At 35.4% G+C, this 18,651-nt stretch overlaps 1 protein-coding gene across 5 annotated transcripts in view; it reads left to right on the forward strand.

The window, feature by feature from the left end:
* The window catches only part of LOC140155158 (uncharacterized), a 231,930-nt gene that overhangs the window by 9,516 nt on the left and 203,763 nt on the right, over window positions 1-18,651 (forward strand). For all 5 annotated transcript variants that reach the window (XM_072177883.1, XM_072177886.1, XM_072177884.1 and 2 more), the window contains exons 2-3: window positions 8-369; window positions 16,667-16,768. In XM_072177883.1, coding sequence (XP_072033984.1) covers window positions 131-369; window positions 16,667-16,768 — 341 coding nt within the window. In that variant the 5' untranslated portion in view covers window positions 8-130. The remainder of the gene's footprint in view (window positions 1-7; window positions 370-16,666; window positions 16,769-18,651) is intronic.

Consider the following 18,651-nt stretch of genomic DNA (forward strand, 5'->3'; position numbering starts at 1 on the left):
CACACAGGTATTGCCACAAGGAGCATCATCACCATACAGTAAGCAGCGAGAGACATATCCAGGCACTGAAACAAACGTTAACTACTAGTCAAGCTAGCAGAGATAGACTAGCCTAGCTAGCAAACCCACCATGTATAACGGCGTGGGCCTGGCTACAGCCAGAGGCAGCGGAACAAATGGCTTTGTACAGCGCAACTTTGCTGCCGTGCGCAACCGCAGTGAGAAGGTGGACTATAAGTCTGAGGAAGAGATTGCCAAGATGGAGGCCATGTTGAACAGAAAGCCAAATGAAGAAATACTGGCTCATACAAGAAAGAGACAAGTGGAGCTAAAATGCATCGAGATGAAGGAAAATATGGAGGAACAAGGGTAGGCTGCAAATATTTTATATACTTTTACTATTAAATCTTGTTTGAAGATTGGTGTTGTGGAAATATTAGTACTCAAACATTTATTGCTGTTTTGTTAACTTTTTAATTTTGTGTGTTTATGTTTGTCTGGAATGTTTATTTTTTGTTCAAAGATGAATATATCAAAACTTCTGATAATCATTATAATTATAGTTTTTTGTGAGTTCTGCATTTTGTAAAATGTGTTATTTTGCTAATGTTTTTTGTTAAATTTGTTTTTGTTAAAAATTTGTGTTGAAATTATGAAACATTTCCAGAAAGCCAGCCACCTGATAGACCGTATCGAATAAACTCAAGCGGAACGTTATAACAATTGAACAATTGACAACCACATGTTGGTTCTAAGTTTTAAGTGACAGAGGGACAGGTGTCTAGTTCGATTCCAAAACCATACATACCTATCACATATTTTAGTGTATTATCGTGTGAATTGCCCTGTAGTACCTTATGGTGGACAGAATTTTATTTAAATGAGGACGAGTGACGTAGTATTCGATAGTGTCTATACATATCAAAGAGGGCAAATCAGTTGCATTTGTGTAATTGGTCAGTAAGAGCCATGCAACATGAACATAAGGAGTTCCCAACAGTTAAAATTCAGGAGATTTGGGAAAAAAAAAAAAAAAAGCACAGGAATTCTATACTTTAAAGGAAACTTCCTCTTAATACAACCTATAATTAATATATAAAATAAATTATTACAGTTGTTGTTGCACATTGGATAAAACTTGATACGGTTTAATAAACAAATTAACCATGTAATTTATGGTATGAAAATTAAGTATGTAAACAGAGTTGATATTTAGAATACTCATCATTTATGCACTTTGATTTGTCAAATAGTTTTGTGAGGTAAATGGTGAATGTAAATCTAAAATGGTGTTGATCTATTTGCCACACCAGGAAACAAGTTTTGCTTAGTGATTTTTCCCTCACAGGCAGAATATTGCATTGTCGTAAACTACAATCCTACATGTAAATCTAATTTTTATAGGTCAGCAATATGATTGATCAATGAAACTTGCAAATTCAAATCTCTACTGACTATAAATAAATGACCATCTATTGACTTTTTCCGCTGAAATGAGATTATTATTTTGATATGGCATAATAGTGATGTAAAAAATAGAACAATTTTTGATGCTTTTCCTGTGAAGATTGCATATGAGATTTGCGGAAGATGACTGATGTGTTGTCGTTATGCTAAATAAGGCATATTTTTCAATTTTTAATAGCCTTTTTTGTACTATAATGATCAATATCTCCAGAATATGACACATGTCATTGAAATTCATATAAACTGAGCAGCTAGTATCCACTGAAGGCAGGATACTTTCCGTAAGTGAATTTCAGTACTATTTAGTATGCATTTACAGTAAATAGAAATATGAATGGAGCATATTTTGCATAGAGTTTTGGTAGTTTAATGATACCAGTACTATGTTCAGAAGATGAATATAAGAATCAATGAAATATTATCTACTGAAGATATTAAATACCATGAATACTATGATAAAAGTGCTGTTTTCATTAGAGGACATACTTAGGAGCATGTAGAGTATGCTGGAGCAGGCCTGTCTTCTGAACTCCAAAGGATTCTGATATTGGCTTTCTCAGATAATAGCAAGAATCAGATGAAAGAAAGAGTGAATGCACAGATCTAATGAACCAATAAATGAGGGAAAGAACAGAAGAAAGGAAATACAAAGAAAGAAAAATGAGCTTTGATGAAGTAGCTGATGCCATGGACCAGCCAGTTCTCTATGAGGAAAATACGTCTTTTTTTCAAATAGATTTGTTTTTCCTTGACCCATGGGCCAGAGTCTTGTCAATTCTTTCTTTCATCTTAATCTACAAACTTATTTAGCAAAGTTGCCAGAGCAATATTGTGCTGAAAAACTTGCTGAAATAAGTACATCCAAGTGCTACTGCATATTTTTTTCAGAAGATGCCAACCTTTTAGCAATTTAACAAAATATGCTTTCTACTGATTGGCCCAGACTCCTCCATGTAATGTTGCTATAGGGGGGTCGCTACACCTCCTCTACAGCGAGTCTGTTACCTTCCCAGCATTTAAGAATGCCGGTACCCATTTAAACACCTGGGTGGAGAGGAGTAATCGAGATAAAGTGCCTTACTCAAGGGCACAACACGATGGCGTCTACTGAAGACAGCACATTTTTCACACTGTAGGAATAATGACACTATCTTTGAGAGATGTCATTCAATGCAATAAATAGTCAATATAAAAGTTACTGTCTTTTGAAGAGAAATAATTTATTAAATGTACACTTCTCAGACAATTTTAAGGATTGGACTTCAATTAACATTTTTAAACAGCGGGTTGAGCACAATCATTGTAAATCAAATCTGAGTGTCATTTCATTCAATATAGTTATGGCCGTGTGTCCTGAACTCGCCACCCTTAGCGTTACATGACAAATATTATGAATTTTTACACCAACCGGGATTCTAATTAGATTATCTTGACAATCACCAACCTAAACTAGCAAAAGTATACATTTCTGGAAAGCTGAAGGCATAAGCAATTCAAATATATACATTTCAACTCATTATACAGGGTGACCTGCAAGTTATACAGGGTGGAATGAAAAGATTTTGATAAAAATGGGTCACTCAATGCATTGCTTATTACCAGCTTACAGTAATAAACTGGAAGTAAACAACATTCATTTGGTTAGAGGATATGGAGAGCCAACTGACTTTGGAAGAAACCAAAATCACAGCTGTTTGGTAATCTCGGAATATAGGGTGTCCCAAAGTATGTTCGATTTTTTTACAATTCAACATATTTTGAACCTAAACATTTTCCCCTAACCCATACAGAAAAAATATGTCCATATTTAGATTCCTCGTCAAATTTCTCTTCAGAAAATCTATACTTTGACTATGATAGGATAAGTAATTAAAATTTTACAGTAACTTTTAGATTTTGAAGACATCTGCATTACTTACTACAGTGCTTAATATGACAACGGGTAGTTTTGTATGGAAAAGTTTGTATTTTCTAGACTAAAGCAATCATAAATTATTAAAAACAATTAGTAGAATTGTTTAGCTGTAAGGCCATGAGTGTTTTAGATGCTAAATAGAGTCCAAATCCAATTTACAACCTTTACAGAAGCAGATTACGCACTAAAAATACCAATCCCATAGAGTTTGTGTGTACCACATCCCCCACCACCACATCCCCCACCACCGCCACCCTGCCCATTCCGAATTCTATGAAGCACAGTGTTAGTATTAAACAAGTTCAAGTATTTCTTTTTACAGGGTTGAAAGTGCATTTTATTTAGCAATAAAATGAGACCACAAGCATGACAATACCTTCTTGCTTGACAGAGATATCATCATTTGTTTTGAGTCGACTTTGGCAAAATGTAACGTCGCCACCTTTTTTTTTGGTGGCGAGCTCAAGACACACGACCTTATGGCAACAGAACATGTGCACTACCAATTACTGAAGTCCCACGATACTGTAAAACTCTCCAGTCAGCATGATGAGAACAGTAAAAGAAAAAATGCAAATCAGGATTTTCAGTTTCTGATCCTTTAAATTGTTTGATTAGTGTATGTCAGTATTGTTTTGATGTAAGTGTTATCTTCTGTAGATGACACACACTTTGGTATAGTAATGTAAACTATACTGTGTACTGAAGATAGCGTATTTTGCATAAAATAGCATTGGTACACCCACTGTGATGTTTGAATAATGTTTGATAAGGAGTTTACTCTCTGTATAACAGGAAGTTCGATCATGTAATTACAAAATTGCTATCTTCAGTTCAGAAGATACCATACTTTGTAGCAATTAAATAATGGTGTGGAATGTGCTATCTACTGAAGATAGTAGTTTGCATACAGTTTGGAAATTTTGAGGGAGCCTGATGAGGTCATTCATAGCAGAGATTTGTACAATAACATTATCTACTGAAGATAGCATATTAGTATACAATGTGTTATTAGTGGAAAGGGTATAGTGTACTCAGGATCATTAAGGTACAGTTAAAAAGCAATTATAAATTTGGTTAAAATGATTGTAAATTATCTCTTATATATTTCACTTTCCTTCATTTTTAAAAATGATGTGAACTGAGGGATTCGGTTGCCTGTTTGACCAATTAATAGACATTTTAAAACAATTTACAAATATTTTTATTTACACAAATGATGTTGTGTATTTTAAATGTGGTTTTTATAAAAGCAATACAGATGGGGTAGTTACCATAGCAACAACCAACTTAGTTAATGCAGCATATACACAGGCAGTTATGCAGCATTAAAACGCATCACATGAGCTATAACACCTTGAAAGACATCAGCATACTTGTGGGGGCCATTTTTGTGGGACACCTTGGGTGTTTACTAGGGCCTCCATTCTGTATGTATTTCAGTTGTATTGCAGTACTCATCATTTGCCTGAGGCTGTCCCTGCCATCTCTGATTACATTTACCAAGCTTAATTGTTTTGTTTTATTCTGCACTCTATTTCTGATGATTGTAAAATTAGTACTGGTGGATTGTTCAATTTGTTTGGTTGTAGGTAAGTGTTGAAAGCCAGTCGACTCGACAGAAATAGATTTCATCCAGAGCCCACATGTGCATGGCAATCAAGTAGTTTGTTTCTGAGGTAATTTTCATGGGTTGCATAAATGTATAGCATAGCTTTTATTTATTTATATTATAAACCTTTAATCCTATTGAATTCTTATAAATTCTCATGTAGACTTGTTTTTGATTTTTTGAAATACACAGCTTTCCTGGCAAGTGGAAATTATGGTAGAAAAATGTTGCATATTTTATTTATATGTAAACTCAATTACTTATAATCTATGTATGACATTTTGAACAATGGCTCTTCATTCATTTAAAATGCGTAGGAACTCGAGTGAAATGTAATCTCAATCAATCCTGTTGAGGGTCAGTTATTGCCTTCAATTATTCAAGAAAATACATGTTTATACATGATCATGATCAAGATATTATATATGGTCAAGCAAAAAGTTGGAAGTCAGAAATATTGATTTTGAGATATATAGCCAAACAAAGGAAGTATGTCCTTTTGTGTCCTTTTGTTTTTGAAACTCTTTAACTGATCATGATCAAGATATTATATATGGTCAAGCAAAAAGTTGGAAGTCAGAAATATTGATTTTGAGATATAGCCAAACAAAGGAAGTATGTCCTTTTGTGTCCTTTTGTTTTGGAAACTCTTTAACTGCTCATATCTTTTGAACTGCGAACTGGTTATCCAAATTCAATGGGTTTTCTGTAAAATGTATTTTTGCAAATGCTGTTTACAATCCTATAAGAAACTGGAAATTGAATATGTCCAACTTCAGACTGATTTTACATGATCACACCACATATGATGGGGTCAATTTTGAGTGAAAATGAAATGCTTGTAAATGAGGATAATTTGTGTGCACTATTTCACTTCATAGGTCTGTTTATTGTTGTAAAAAATGTTTATTGAAAAGAATGTGAGCTATGAATGCACCTAAAAAATGCAGCACCTCAGAATAAGTTAAATAGCATTTTGCATGGCATCTTGAATTATGAAGGAGCATTAAACGACTATGTTGAAAGAAAGAAAGACTGGTTGAATTCAGGATGGAATTATCACATTCATAGGCATGATGCATGGACTGGGCCCAGAGCAATCATCATTGAAATAAACTAGATAAATCTATGACTGAAGCATGTCTATGCAAAAACCTGTATTCTCGTCTTTGCATCTCGTCCACACCAGGGATTTGTTTGGTATTTCACTCATCTAGATTTGGCAGCTGTAATATGCTGCGACGGTAATAAGGTCACGAAACAAGCTGATTATTCAGTTTTTTAGTTTGAGTATGTCACCTAGGTCATCACAATTGATGCATTGTTAGATGAAAACTTAACAAAAAATACAATGAAGAAACCTAATGTATCGTCCATCAAAGTTGGCCTTTTGGGTTGGAATTTCGAAATTTCACATTCACGTTTCAGGGAGGGGAGGAGGGAGGGGATCATCTTCCTATTGATTGGACTTTGTGGCAGGATGTCATCAAACTGTTCCCTAACTTAATACTAAGAGTTACAAAATATGTTGCAAAACCTGTTGTTCTGCAATATGAACGATTTGAACCACTAACCAATTTTCAGATGGATGCTGATCATAGACGTCAGAACATTGAGAGATATTTATTTGGCCTGTTTATTCAGATGGACCTGTTCAGAATCCATATTAATTTGCTAAGTGAAATATGGATAGCACTGCTGTATATAAAATATGCTGTTAGTGAAGTGTGCATAACAACTAGTAATTTAATAAAGTTTCTATTGGCATGTCTAGTCTCTGTGTAATGTAACAACTATACTGATATCATGACACACTGGCAGCAGCATAAGTAGTAGTAGGGGTATGATGGAAATTTGCAGTTAGTAAATATCCAATACTTAAAAATGAAATAGTCAGGGATATCTACGAGTGCTTCTGCTGATAATCATGATTTATCAGGTGAATTCCCATCAAAAATTATGTTTTTGGAGGAGCGACAACATGGTGATGACAAAGGGGATACTCTTTTTATCAGGTCTATTGTTACATTATTAGATTGATTAAAATTTAATGAAGAAACTAAAATATTGCACTTATTATGGCCAATAGGTCTTCTGCCTTGAACTAGAGCAAATGCATCTGCAACATGGTATATTTTCTGTGTCCTGCTTGTTATAATATGACTCAACATTTCATATGCCTAAAAGCTTAATTCAGTAATACATACCAGCACCAATTTATCGTTAACATTCTACAAATGACCCAATTTAAATGTAATTAATTGATTGTGCTGTGCACAATGATCAATATTGCATTTTGTGTAAGTACATGTAGATGGATATGTATTCAATTGACCTTGTGTTGCTTTCCATTGTATATGCAGGCATAAACATTAATGCTACCTTAAATTGTCATGAAGTTGTTCAGCTACAATTGTATGAACATAATAATTCACTCAGAGGCCAACATTTTTGTTTAATTTTCACTCAAAGTAATGCCAGGTGTCATAGTTTAAGATTTTGTACAATAATATGTGACACGATCTGGTCCATGGGGGCCAAAGGAGGCATTTTTGAAAATTGAGTTACTGTAATTATTACATTACACATACAATAGGCTATCATTTACTGAAAACACCAATGGTCTAGCATACTTGGTTCTAAAGTTATGAAGTTTTTTGATGTCTATTTTTTGATGTATTTTAACTTCATATTTTTACCTTTACCTCAGTTTCAAATTTGCCACCTTTGGCCCCCATGGACCAGACCGTGTCACATATAGAATGCAGAAATTATGTCTATGGGGCAGCTATTGCGGATCTGTAGGACCTCCTGGTCCAAACCCTCTACTTAAAACAATGTTTTTTTTCCTTCTGATCATGTTTGCTGTTAACAAAAATGGTGCAATTTTGTGTTGTGCTTGTGCGTAGCGCACTTTAAATCATTGCATTTTTTAAAGATAATTTCGCAGGAATAACGTACAGCAGCACTTTGTAAGCATCACCTATTAATCAAGATGGCAGGCAGGTAATCCAGTCATTGAAAGCTATTACAAGCATTACATTGAATTTGACCAATTTATTTTTACAAATTGATAGCTATGTGTAATAATAACCTACTTGTCCACACTTGTCAAGACAATTTATATTTGACACTGGGAATAAATAGTCAGGATTGAAACAGTTAACAGGTCAGTTATTATCATGGACTATGAAATTGAAATCAACAATTCAACATAAAGATTTTAGGCAAAAGCAGATTATCATAATCTTCATTTAAAAGACTCCAGACTTCAAAAACCTACAACTTGACAAATTAGCATTTTTTTTCTTGCATGATTGCATAAAACGTGTGAACAACACCACACTTTTAAATCTTCATTGTATTTCCATCAGTTTTTATGCAAATTTTATGCAAGTTTGTAAAGGGTGTCATGTGTTTGCTTGTTTTTTTCGATAGAAGAGCAACAAGGGTCAACAAAAAATGTTACAATGATATAAAAAATGCATGGGATGAGGAAATTAGAAAAAGAAGTGCCTGTTTGTGCAACTTAAAAAACCTCTTTCAGAAATGTTAAGTGCAGCAGCCTTTTTAATTTATAACATCTACTAGTATGATGTTGTATTCATGAATATCATCCACAGGTAGAGAGAGATTCATAATGCCGAATTTGAATGAGTACTTAAAGTGAAGTAGCCAAATCAAAGTCAATTCAAAACAAAAATAACATGGGATGGACGTATATTATTGTACATCACCGGTTAGTACAACACACAGAAGCGGCATTTGTTGTTTTTCCACTTCCATCTAACGATGTCTGAAAGCCCGCCTGCAAAATCAAAATATTACGTCTAGATCGGGCAACGAAAGACAGGTTGGATTATTTTTGAATTTCAACTTGGGCGAATGTGGCAGATAAGTCATGCGAAATGAATCTCAATATGTGTGTGTTTCTTTCCGACCTCATTATGCCGCCAAGTGCAGCGCAAGTCTGCTGTGGCTGGAGGGCTAGGCCTAGATGGCTAGAATTTGTTTTTTGTATATATACCTTATACTGTTACAAATCAACTTGCTTTGATTTGGTGGCCCCAGTTTTGTTCGATGATCAATGTCTATGTGTGAGTTGCCCCTGAGGAAAGTAAATTTCTTTCCTTTCCAAGGTCACATACGTCTTCCTATAGATTTGATATTTTTGCTTGAATAAATGAGAGTAACCAAAGTGGGTTTATTTGAGAGTTTCATGTATTACTGTTCATTTTAAAACCTAAGGGGAGGAATTCCAGGTATGGTTGTTGGTATTGATTGATGGTAGAATTCATGAATTTAGTAGGATGTTATGTGGAACATACAAGTGCTTTTGAAGCCTAGACCATCAAGAGATGGTCGATGTTTGAAGCTACTCATAATTGCCACATGTACAGGTATTGTTACTGTTTTGCATTGAGTCAATGCAAATAAACATAAAAATGTTATAGGTTAGGGAAGGTGTGGAAGGGGGAGGAAGTAAATTTTGTGTGCGGCATACAAATTTGGGCAAACTGGAGGGCAGAATAAATCATTTTCTCACAAGTCAAATGGGCGAGCTTTTTTTGACAGGAAGTGACATACAATTTGGATGACGGATGTACCTTATATTATTACACACAAAACAGCATATATGAAAAATAGTGTGAAAGTGCTCAACATGCAAATATTACATTTCAGTATGCTCACAGGCCCTAGACCGTTTTAGCAGCAGAAGTGGGTTCACAAAATTCAGGTCTTTGCAAGAGATGTGACAAGATTTTGTTTCTTGGTGAGAGGAGTAAGAATTTAGAATATTTTGTGTGTGACATGCAGAATGGTAGGGAAAGTAAATTTTTGTGTCATCTTGATATCACCCTTTTCTTGCAAAACCCTTAAAATCATTATATCGAAGCAGGCATGTATTATGTGTAGTCAGCACCAACAAGAATCTAAATTTAACAGGAATCAGAGAAATACTTCATGCAATGAATCTTGTTCGACAGATTTGTTCCAGTAATTGGTTTTATTTCCCCTAAATCTGCACATTTTGCACTCTACAAATTGATGTGAATCCATTAACTCTTTTTAAAGTACAGTTGACTGCAGGTATCACTATGGACCACAAGAGCCTCATCCCAATGGCATAGTCCAATAACCTCAATTACATAATCATAGTGCAAAATTTGACCTCAAGTTGCAGAGTATGACTTTTTGTACCCAAATCTTCAAAGGTCATTCAATGAATGTACAAATGTATTGGGGTTTTAAGAACTGTTCCCCTGATAGATGAGCATGTTGTGGAATTGTGGATCCTAGTGTATCTGATCTGTTTGCTGCACAACTTGATGAAATGGACTCCAAATAATGTGATAAACGCTGTTAAACAAAATATAATGTGTGTCTGTCGGCAAGGTGGTTTATTTTCATTTTTGTTCTCATAGATTCAAAATTTCCCAAAATAATATTTTGAACACCCCATATAAACATTGGTAAATTAATAGCCGATGCACATGTAAGTCACATCACTATGCAATGTATTTTGTGGAAGTATTTTGAGTTTTTTTTTTTTAACATTTCACATCTCTAGTACTCCTTTATGTTGTATGACCTTTGATCCCAATTTATTCAAGTGACATGTTGGGGACAAAAAATGAAATGAAAATCATGAAAAAAGCACTAGAAAGTTGAAAAACATGGAGTCATCATCTTGTAATACTCCTGGTATAATTAAAGACAGAGATAAAAAAGAATTTATCGCATCTGATGTCACTGTCAATTACGATCTTTGATTGGTTTACACAGGTTAATAGCGCGTAAAAGGAAGACCAATCTATCTGGTGCTGATCGGAGAAAAGGAATAGCAGCAAATGGCAAAAAGCAGCTTTTCTAGGCATTGTTGACATGGTGCCTTCACCAAAGAAAGTTTCCTACTACCAAGACCTAACTTTTGAGATGGTTTGTATGTTTGAAGGTGCAAAATTAACAATAAGGCGCCTGGTTATACCGCCGCGTTCAGCAAGTCATCATAAGTTCTTTTTATCTCTGTCTTTAATTATTGTGGGTATTAAAATTTTTCTGAATGGTGATATTTAGGGTTATGAAATGAAGCTATTCTTTGAATAAATATTTGCTAACACAACATGATGAATGAAAAAAAAATGTGAGAGAAACATGTGTATTTTGAGAAATAACATCAATTAAAGCAGCAAATGTCAGAGAGGAGAAAAGGATAAGAGATGTAGGGAAAGGGGGAGAGTAAGAATGAAGTAAAGGGGAGAAAAGCGAAGGAGGAAGTGGAGGAGAGGGAAGCGAGAGAAGGAAGTAGGTACAAGTTCCTCCACTATATAGTTCACTGTACAATTTACCCTATGTGTGTTTGTACAAGTTGCATATTATTTTCACAGTCCCACATATGAACGAATCAAGTACCCACTAGTGACTGATGCAAAATATCTTGTTAATGGCTCAACTCATTAAAATTATGAATGGTGATTATGTTAGTATTGAGGATTCAATTTATACATCTATTATTTACTGCCATATTATAATATAACATCAATATTTCAAAATGGAAGAAAATGCCTTTGGCTTTGCAAATATGCAAGCAGAGGAGTATTGAGCACTTGAATTAAGCTTGTAAATTGTCCAATTTACACAAATGCCCCTAACAAAATAGAATTTATCTTGTTGGGCATTATTTAAATGTGCATATTACATGACTAATATTTCATCTTTCCAGTCAGCCTGTAATAGTATTCCCATGCACATAATTTAGGAAAGGCAGGCATGTGGGTTGTGTCTTCTCAGTTCTCACTGTATTATAGCGTGTTTCTAGTGAGAGCACTTGCTATGGTGGTCATAGGTCTTTCTACTATCCGGTTCAGTGGAAAGACTCTCTTCTGCTACTTGAAACTGCTGTGACTTAGCCGACTCGAAACTGCTCAGAGTAGATTTTGCCATGTTGCTAAATGCATTGAAGCATATAGTAAATGAGTAAATGCCCACACTATTCACAACATGCATTGCAGTGAGATGGTAGATGGTAACTGTCGTTTAGAAGCTGTGGTTTGCAGAGTTCTCACTGGAAGCATGGTATTGATTTTCCGCGTGCAACATATACATTGTAACACATGTACTGAAGTTCATCTACATAAGAGATTAACAAGTGGAACATCAAAAGCTCTTGACCTCAATTCAAAGTGCATAATTTCCTTCCATGTTTTTCAGCTGATATTATTACAGCCTTCTTCAGAGGAACAATTTAACTCCAACTTGAGCATATGAATGTGTGACATCAGTCATATTTTAATTATCTATACTTTATCTAACAATAATAGGCCTATGTACCAAAATGTTTAATGTAGCAGCTGTACAGGTCTTTAAAATGGCTTGTAGTGATATGAAGGCTCTTCTATTTGAATATGTTGATAACAAGTTGAAGAAATTTCAACTTCTCGTGATATATTTGGCCACAAAATGTTTATGAAATGAAAATAAATGGTTGTCATTGTTTACTTTTCAATGTAGGCCCTGTGCAATAAAGCTACTGAAATGATAAAACAATTGAAATGGCAGCCATGTTGGTGGATAAGATGATAGGACAGCTCTCTAGTTTGATTCCACAATCATTCATACATATCACATGTTTTATTGGATTATCATGTGAATTGCACCTTGGAGGCCTCCTGGTAGAAAGAATTTTAAAAAGGAACAAAGAAAGCGTGAGCCAGTTGACCTAGCAACGGTCATATTCTAACATGCACTACGCCAGCAAATACAATACCAATATCATTAATGTAGAATCGCCCATTCCTTCTATATTGTGTAATTCAGGTAACTCCATTCCAGGATCTGTGCTCCATTTAAAATTCACTCTCCCTATGTGGAAAATAAAGGTCATGTCCTCGATAGAGGGGTGGATGGATTTCAACTGGAATAGCCCATTCATTCATTCCATCGTACCAACACATAGCTTGGGAAGAAAATTAGATTTATGTCAAGAATTTGATGAAGGTAGAGCAGTTGTTGAATGTAATTAGTTTTGTTTGAAATGTCAACTTATTATGTTCAAAAGCCTTTCAACAAATTACGCTTTTTAAATTTATGACATTCCTTGACATTTATCATGTTTATAGCTTGGAATAAAGCTTCAAGTTTTGTCACAAGTACCAGTACTATAATACAAGTATATCTAATTTGTTTGATCTTGAAAGGCAAATATTTTAGAGCATCTCTACTCTATGCATTGGTAGTGCTTCCCAAAATAGCAAATTAAGAAGGTGAGAAATTAAATAAAAATGCAGGAGAATGACATCTGGAATTCAGGTGCAAGCCATGTGTAGTGTGGAAGAATTGAACGTTATTGCACAAATTTCATAATGTGGTCTCACAGTTGGACTGCAAAGTCACAACTTGGATATGTCAAAAACATTGTGTAATTTGTCAGTAATGACAGATTTGTCTTCTTCATCTATTTATGTTGTGATTGCATTCTAGTCTGCCAAGTTACAGAGGAAGCAGTGAGGAAACAGAAGAGCAGGGACTTTCTTCTGGGTGAACCAAACCTGCCTGGTTATCAAATTAATCAGTGACACGGTTATATCTGAATTAAACAGGTGCTATTTGATGTTCTAATGTTATCGCCCAATTAGCACCTTTAAAATTCAGAGATAACCTTGTCACCGATTAATTTGATAACCAGGCAGGTTTGGTTCACCCCAGAAGAATTGCTGTGGCAGGGCTTCCTCTTAAGAAAAAGCCTGAAAAGTGTATAAATTGGTTTGATCATGATATAGGTATAGCCTATTGTGGTATAAAATGGTTTGATCATGATATAGGTATAGCCTACTCAGTGGTGTTTATCACCAAGGTGGTTTTCCAAGAGTAGATGATTCATTGCCGCTAAAATATTGGCCAGAATCAAGTCAAATCATAACTTAAGACTTGCAAGAATACAAATCTATTTCATGGGATTCTTTGTGCGAATCGATTCACATACTTGTGCTGCAATTTGTTTCTGTTGAAGAAAACAAAATGCCCAATATTCCTGGTCACAGTCATTTTGTTCATTCCTGGTCACAGTCATTTCTAGTATTGGGCAAGGTTATAAAATGAAAACGAATCCATGAGCTATCTTTATTGGATGTACTTTTTGTTACACTTCTCAATACTTGTATTTTTGTCAACTGTTACAATTTTATCTCAGGCTTTCAGGTATTATAGTATTAAACAAGTTAAAATGCAATTTGCTTTGAACATGCCAATTTAACATATTGTCCACCAAAATAAAATTCACATGATAGCTAAAATATTTGGTTAATTTCACTCTGCAAGCAATTTCCATTAAAAGGTAGTATTGGATGTACATTTTGTTTTGCTTTCAGCTTGCGTTGTTTCATAAAATGTCACATCCCATTCAACATGCAGTGCAAAGAAACAAACAACCCCATTAGCATGTTTTTTCACGGCATCTCAGTCAAGGACTTTCACTTGAAAATCACAGTGAAGATGTTAAGTAAAGATCTACATGTATAGTCAAAATTAGTTTTTCACTTCAAGGTAAATATGGAAAAGCAGGTATAACTTTAGCTTGTTAATCACATCAGGGTACACTTAGGGAATTGAGATTCTTTCCATTGTAAAGGTTACCTTCATTATGCATTCATAATATTGAAAATGGAATTTCCCCCCACACTACCAAAATGAAACACAGAATTCCTTCTACAAGATTTGTGTGCAATTAGCATCCAGTGTGTGATTATACAGTTTTGGCTGTTCATTTGATTTGCCAATTGCCCTTCCGAGATGGCGAGCGCATACTCGTTGTAAATGGAATTCCGCTTGTTGCTTTATCTGATGGCAACCTTGAGTTACGTTGTTTATTGGAGTGGAACAAGCTCAATAAAATCTTGAAAGCAGTGGTCAACAGGCTGTCATTTTCTTCAAAAGGAGAGGGGGTCATGAATATGTTCGACGGAACAGGGGTCCATCTGTTTATGGTCCCTGTCTCTCTCCGTTTTCTCTTATCTTTTTTACTCTCTTCCTTTCTTTCATTCTCCATTTTTCTTTCATCTGTTTATATCTCTCCTTTTATTATTTCGTCGATGCAATTTATTCCTGTGCTTCGTTTTACCGTTTTTTTTACTCAAGTTCAAATTTATTATAGGACGCATACAGACTTATCGATACGAGCAATGTGACCCCTGCCATCCCGTAAATATGTGATCAAACCAATGGTAACATAGCTATTGTGCACGTAAAGCATGCACAGATCACACACTATAACAGAGCCTGGGAGCAGAGCCTTTTCGAAATCATAGCAACAAATCATCAAATCCACCGTGACGGTCCATGCACGACAAACGTTGTCACTGCATACGTCTCACACACTACACATCTCAAAGTTTGTGCCGTGTTTTATCAAGCGTTTGTTATGTACGAACAAAGTGAAGGACAGGGGTATTGTTTGAGCTGGCTTCGCTGCCTAAAAATAAGAACTGACCACTACCAAATCATTCAAAATCACTGCCTATTTGTCACTGCTTATATAAGTTATGATAAATGTATAAAAATCAGTGCATAGATTGTGATAAGAGGTCGTTTTATGTAAGTTCAATTTGATGAATTTTAATAAGCTATTGATGTGGTCAACTCATGCGCCTCTCACCTTTACAGTGACGTAAGTGAACATGGTTGTTAATCCATGACCGACTGTCCTTGCAGGTTTCACCCCAGGTACTCCGGTTTTCCTCCTGCATTCTAAAATCGGACCTCTTCCCATTTTCCTGTCCCGTCTTGTCCGTTCACTCTGTTGTGTTATGGCTACATTAAATTGCGTTTCACACAGTACCACTTGATGTATTATAAAGTCGGATGTATTTAAATTTGTTTTTATTTGATGAATCAACTAAATGATATTCCAGTATTTCAGATGTTACTCAATCAGCCAATGGCACCCAGGAGGGGGACAGGGTAGGGGGGATTTGAATTACATTTGGACAGGGGTGTGCCGCTGGAACTCGGAAAACCCTACCAATGTTTGGGTATTTTTTACCTTAAAAACGGCTGCTTTGACAGTTTTTGACAATTTGTATCAAATCGGGACCCATGTGTAGGCATTTTTTACCTAAAACACAGCTGATTTCACAGTTTTTGACCATTTTTTTTCCAAATCTGGATCCATGTTTAGGTTTTTTTTCCACAAATCGGGAGCTATGTTTAGTGTTTTCTTGCAAAAAGCAACCCTCTACTAGAGCGGCACTTCCCCTTATACCATAAATACTTAAGCACCCCCCCCCACGATCCGATCAGCATGCCACTTCAGTATTTCTATACTCTCACACTATTTTGCAAAATGATGCAGAAAGGATTGGGCACTGTATATTTTCTTGGCGTCTCAAGATGTTTTTCAACAATGCAGTTCAATTACTATCTTGGAGATAAAAACAGCGAGGACTGTGATGAAATATAAATGACCTATGTGGCTAGCCGATTGAAACCATAGAAAAGGTGACAAAATGAACATGGCTATAAAGGTCAAGCATTATCTACAAAGCAGATGAATGTAATGTACTTTGGTCACAATTGTGTTTGTAAGTTAATGGACTTTTTTATGTAGATCTGTGTCCGTTTAACTTTTTGTTAAGCCTACCGTCATTAATTGAATTCTCTTTTTTTGTTCTCTCCAGATCCACAGAGGATGAAATTAAAAGAAAAGTGGAATCTTTCCGCAAGATGTTGATGGAGAAGGAAGGAGTGATGGAGGATGAAGATTCTGCAAAGAAGCCAAAGTAAGTTTTGTTCCTAGGGCATATATAAAGGCTTGAAGAGATTAAACTTAAGAGTCTAGACGTGGAATATAGCCACCTTGCGTAACACTGTGGTGAATTCACCATGTTAGATTGTCAAGCATGGGGCCAAAATAATGTACCGGTCTCATACAGGCATGAGAATTTTTTTCAGTTTTAAAATTTAATTCAATTTTTTTTAGTTAAAATTTCCGTAACTTCAGCCTGTTTTGGTGCTTTTTGCCCAATTTCAGGCTCATTTTCATTTTTTCATATTTTTTTTAGGAAAGTGCAGTCTCATGCCTGCTCATTTCGGCAATTTACCAAAATCAAACAATGGTTATCATCTTTAAGTTTGACTGATACAAAGCTTTGCACAATTAGTGCCTAGCTTAAGTTATTGGTACGACGCTTTACACTTTGAACGTTAGCAAGTTGGCAATCGCATGACAAAATTATCCATAGGTACACTATATTTGTGCCTCCATGAGTGACATGCAAACATGGCAGAGTCTGTACTCTTTTAAGTCAATCTCTTTGAGTAGGCTACATCTGGTAAAATGAGGTATTCCAGTTGAAATCCGTACACCCTCTGACGGAAGACATGACCTGAATCTTCCACACAGGGAGTGTGAATTTCAAATGGAGTCACCCATTCAGTGTCGTTTGCTCTAAAAATGGGTTATTCCAGTTGAAATCCATACACCCCCTTATGGAAGACATGACCTTAATCTTCCACACGGGGAATGCAAATTTCAAATTGGTTGCCTGAATGGGTGACTTCATTTGAAATCTGCACCCCTGTGTGGGAGATTAAGGTCATGTCTTCCATGAGGGGCGTATGTATTTCAACTGGAATAGTCCAATGTGTGCAGCAGGTTGCAGTGTGTAATGCACCTGTTATGCAAAGTCAAGGAAACCATGTATATGCAAGCAAAGATTGTACGAAAAACTGCATTTTCAAGCCATTGCAGCAGCTTTATATTCCACACTAGTGTTGATTTTCTTAAAGAGGCTCATCAGGTTTCTAAACATTAAGAGTAAGGAAAAGTAAATTCAAGGTAAGTTTCACAAAGCTGAATATTGATGAAATGCATTGCAATGCAGAATAAGTCAACCAGGCCCATTGCACTCTGCGGTAAGATGATCTTAAATCTGCAAATAATATGACTAAACCTGGGAACCGGGTCTTAGTTTAGCAAAAGTTTTCACAGACAAGTTTAGAATATATATTACCTTTGGAAGTTATGTATAGACTATGTACACATTTCTCAATTTCATATTTTGCTCATCAATCATGATTTTGGGTGAATATGTATTAGGCGAGTTAGAAATGTTGACCATGGCAATGCATGGAATGCATAAGTAGTTTTACAGATTGTAAAAATATGTCTATGATTTTGGCTATGCAATATTCTTTGCATATGATGAACTGTCGTTCACTTGGCAGTCGAAGCAATTATTCAGATTCGCTGTCAGTCAGGTGGAGAATGGTAGAAAACTCTCATCATCCGTACAAAAACCCAATATTTCTGAATTTTCTGAAAGGTCAAAGGACAAAGTGTCCCAAAACTGCAAAAACTGTCCTACAATGCATTGCAAACTTCCAACACCGATTTGGCTTATTGTTAAATAAAATGCTAATTCTGGGTGACATGATTTATTCTGTAGCAGAAAACTTTAAAAAAATTGGTACTATAAATAATACATGTACGTATATAGATCAACAACAAAATGGTCTGTATATAAAACAATGCTTTACAAACCTAGCATGAGCAAATTATGTAATATCTAAATCAGTGTTCAGGAATAATGACTGCATTCTTTGATAATAAGTAAGTTTGATAATCAGAACAGAATGCATTGTGGGTTAAAATGTTGGACTA

This window comes from Amphiura filiformis, chromosome 6, assembly GCF_039555335.1.
Source record: "Amphiura filiformis chromosome 6, Afil_fr2py, whole genome shotgun sequence".
NCBI lineage: Eukaryota > Metazoa > Echinodermata > Ophiuroidea > Amphilepidida > Amphiuridae > Amphiura > Amphiura filiformis.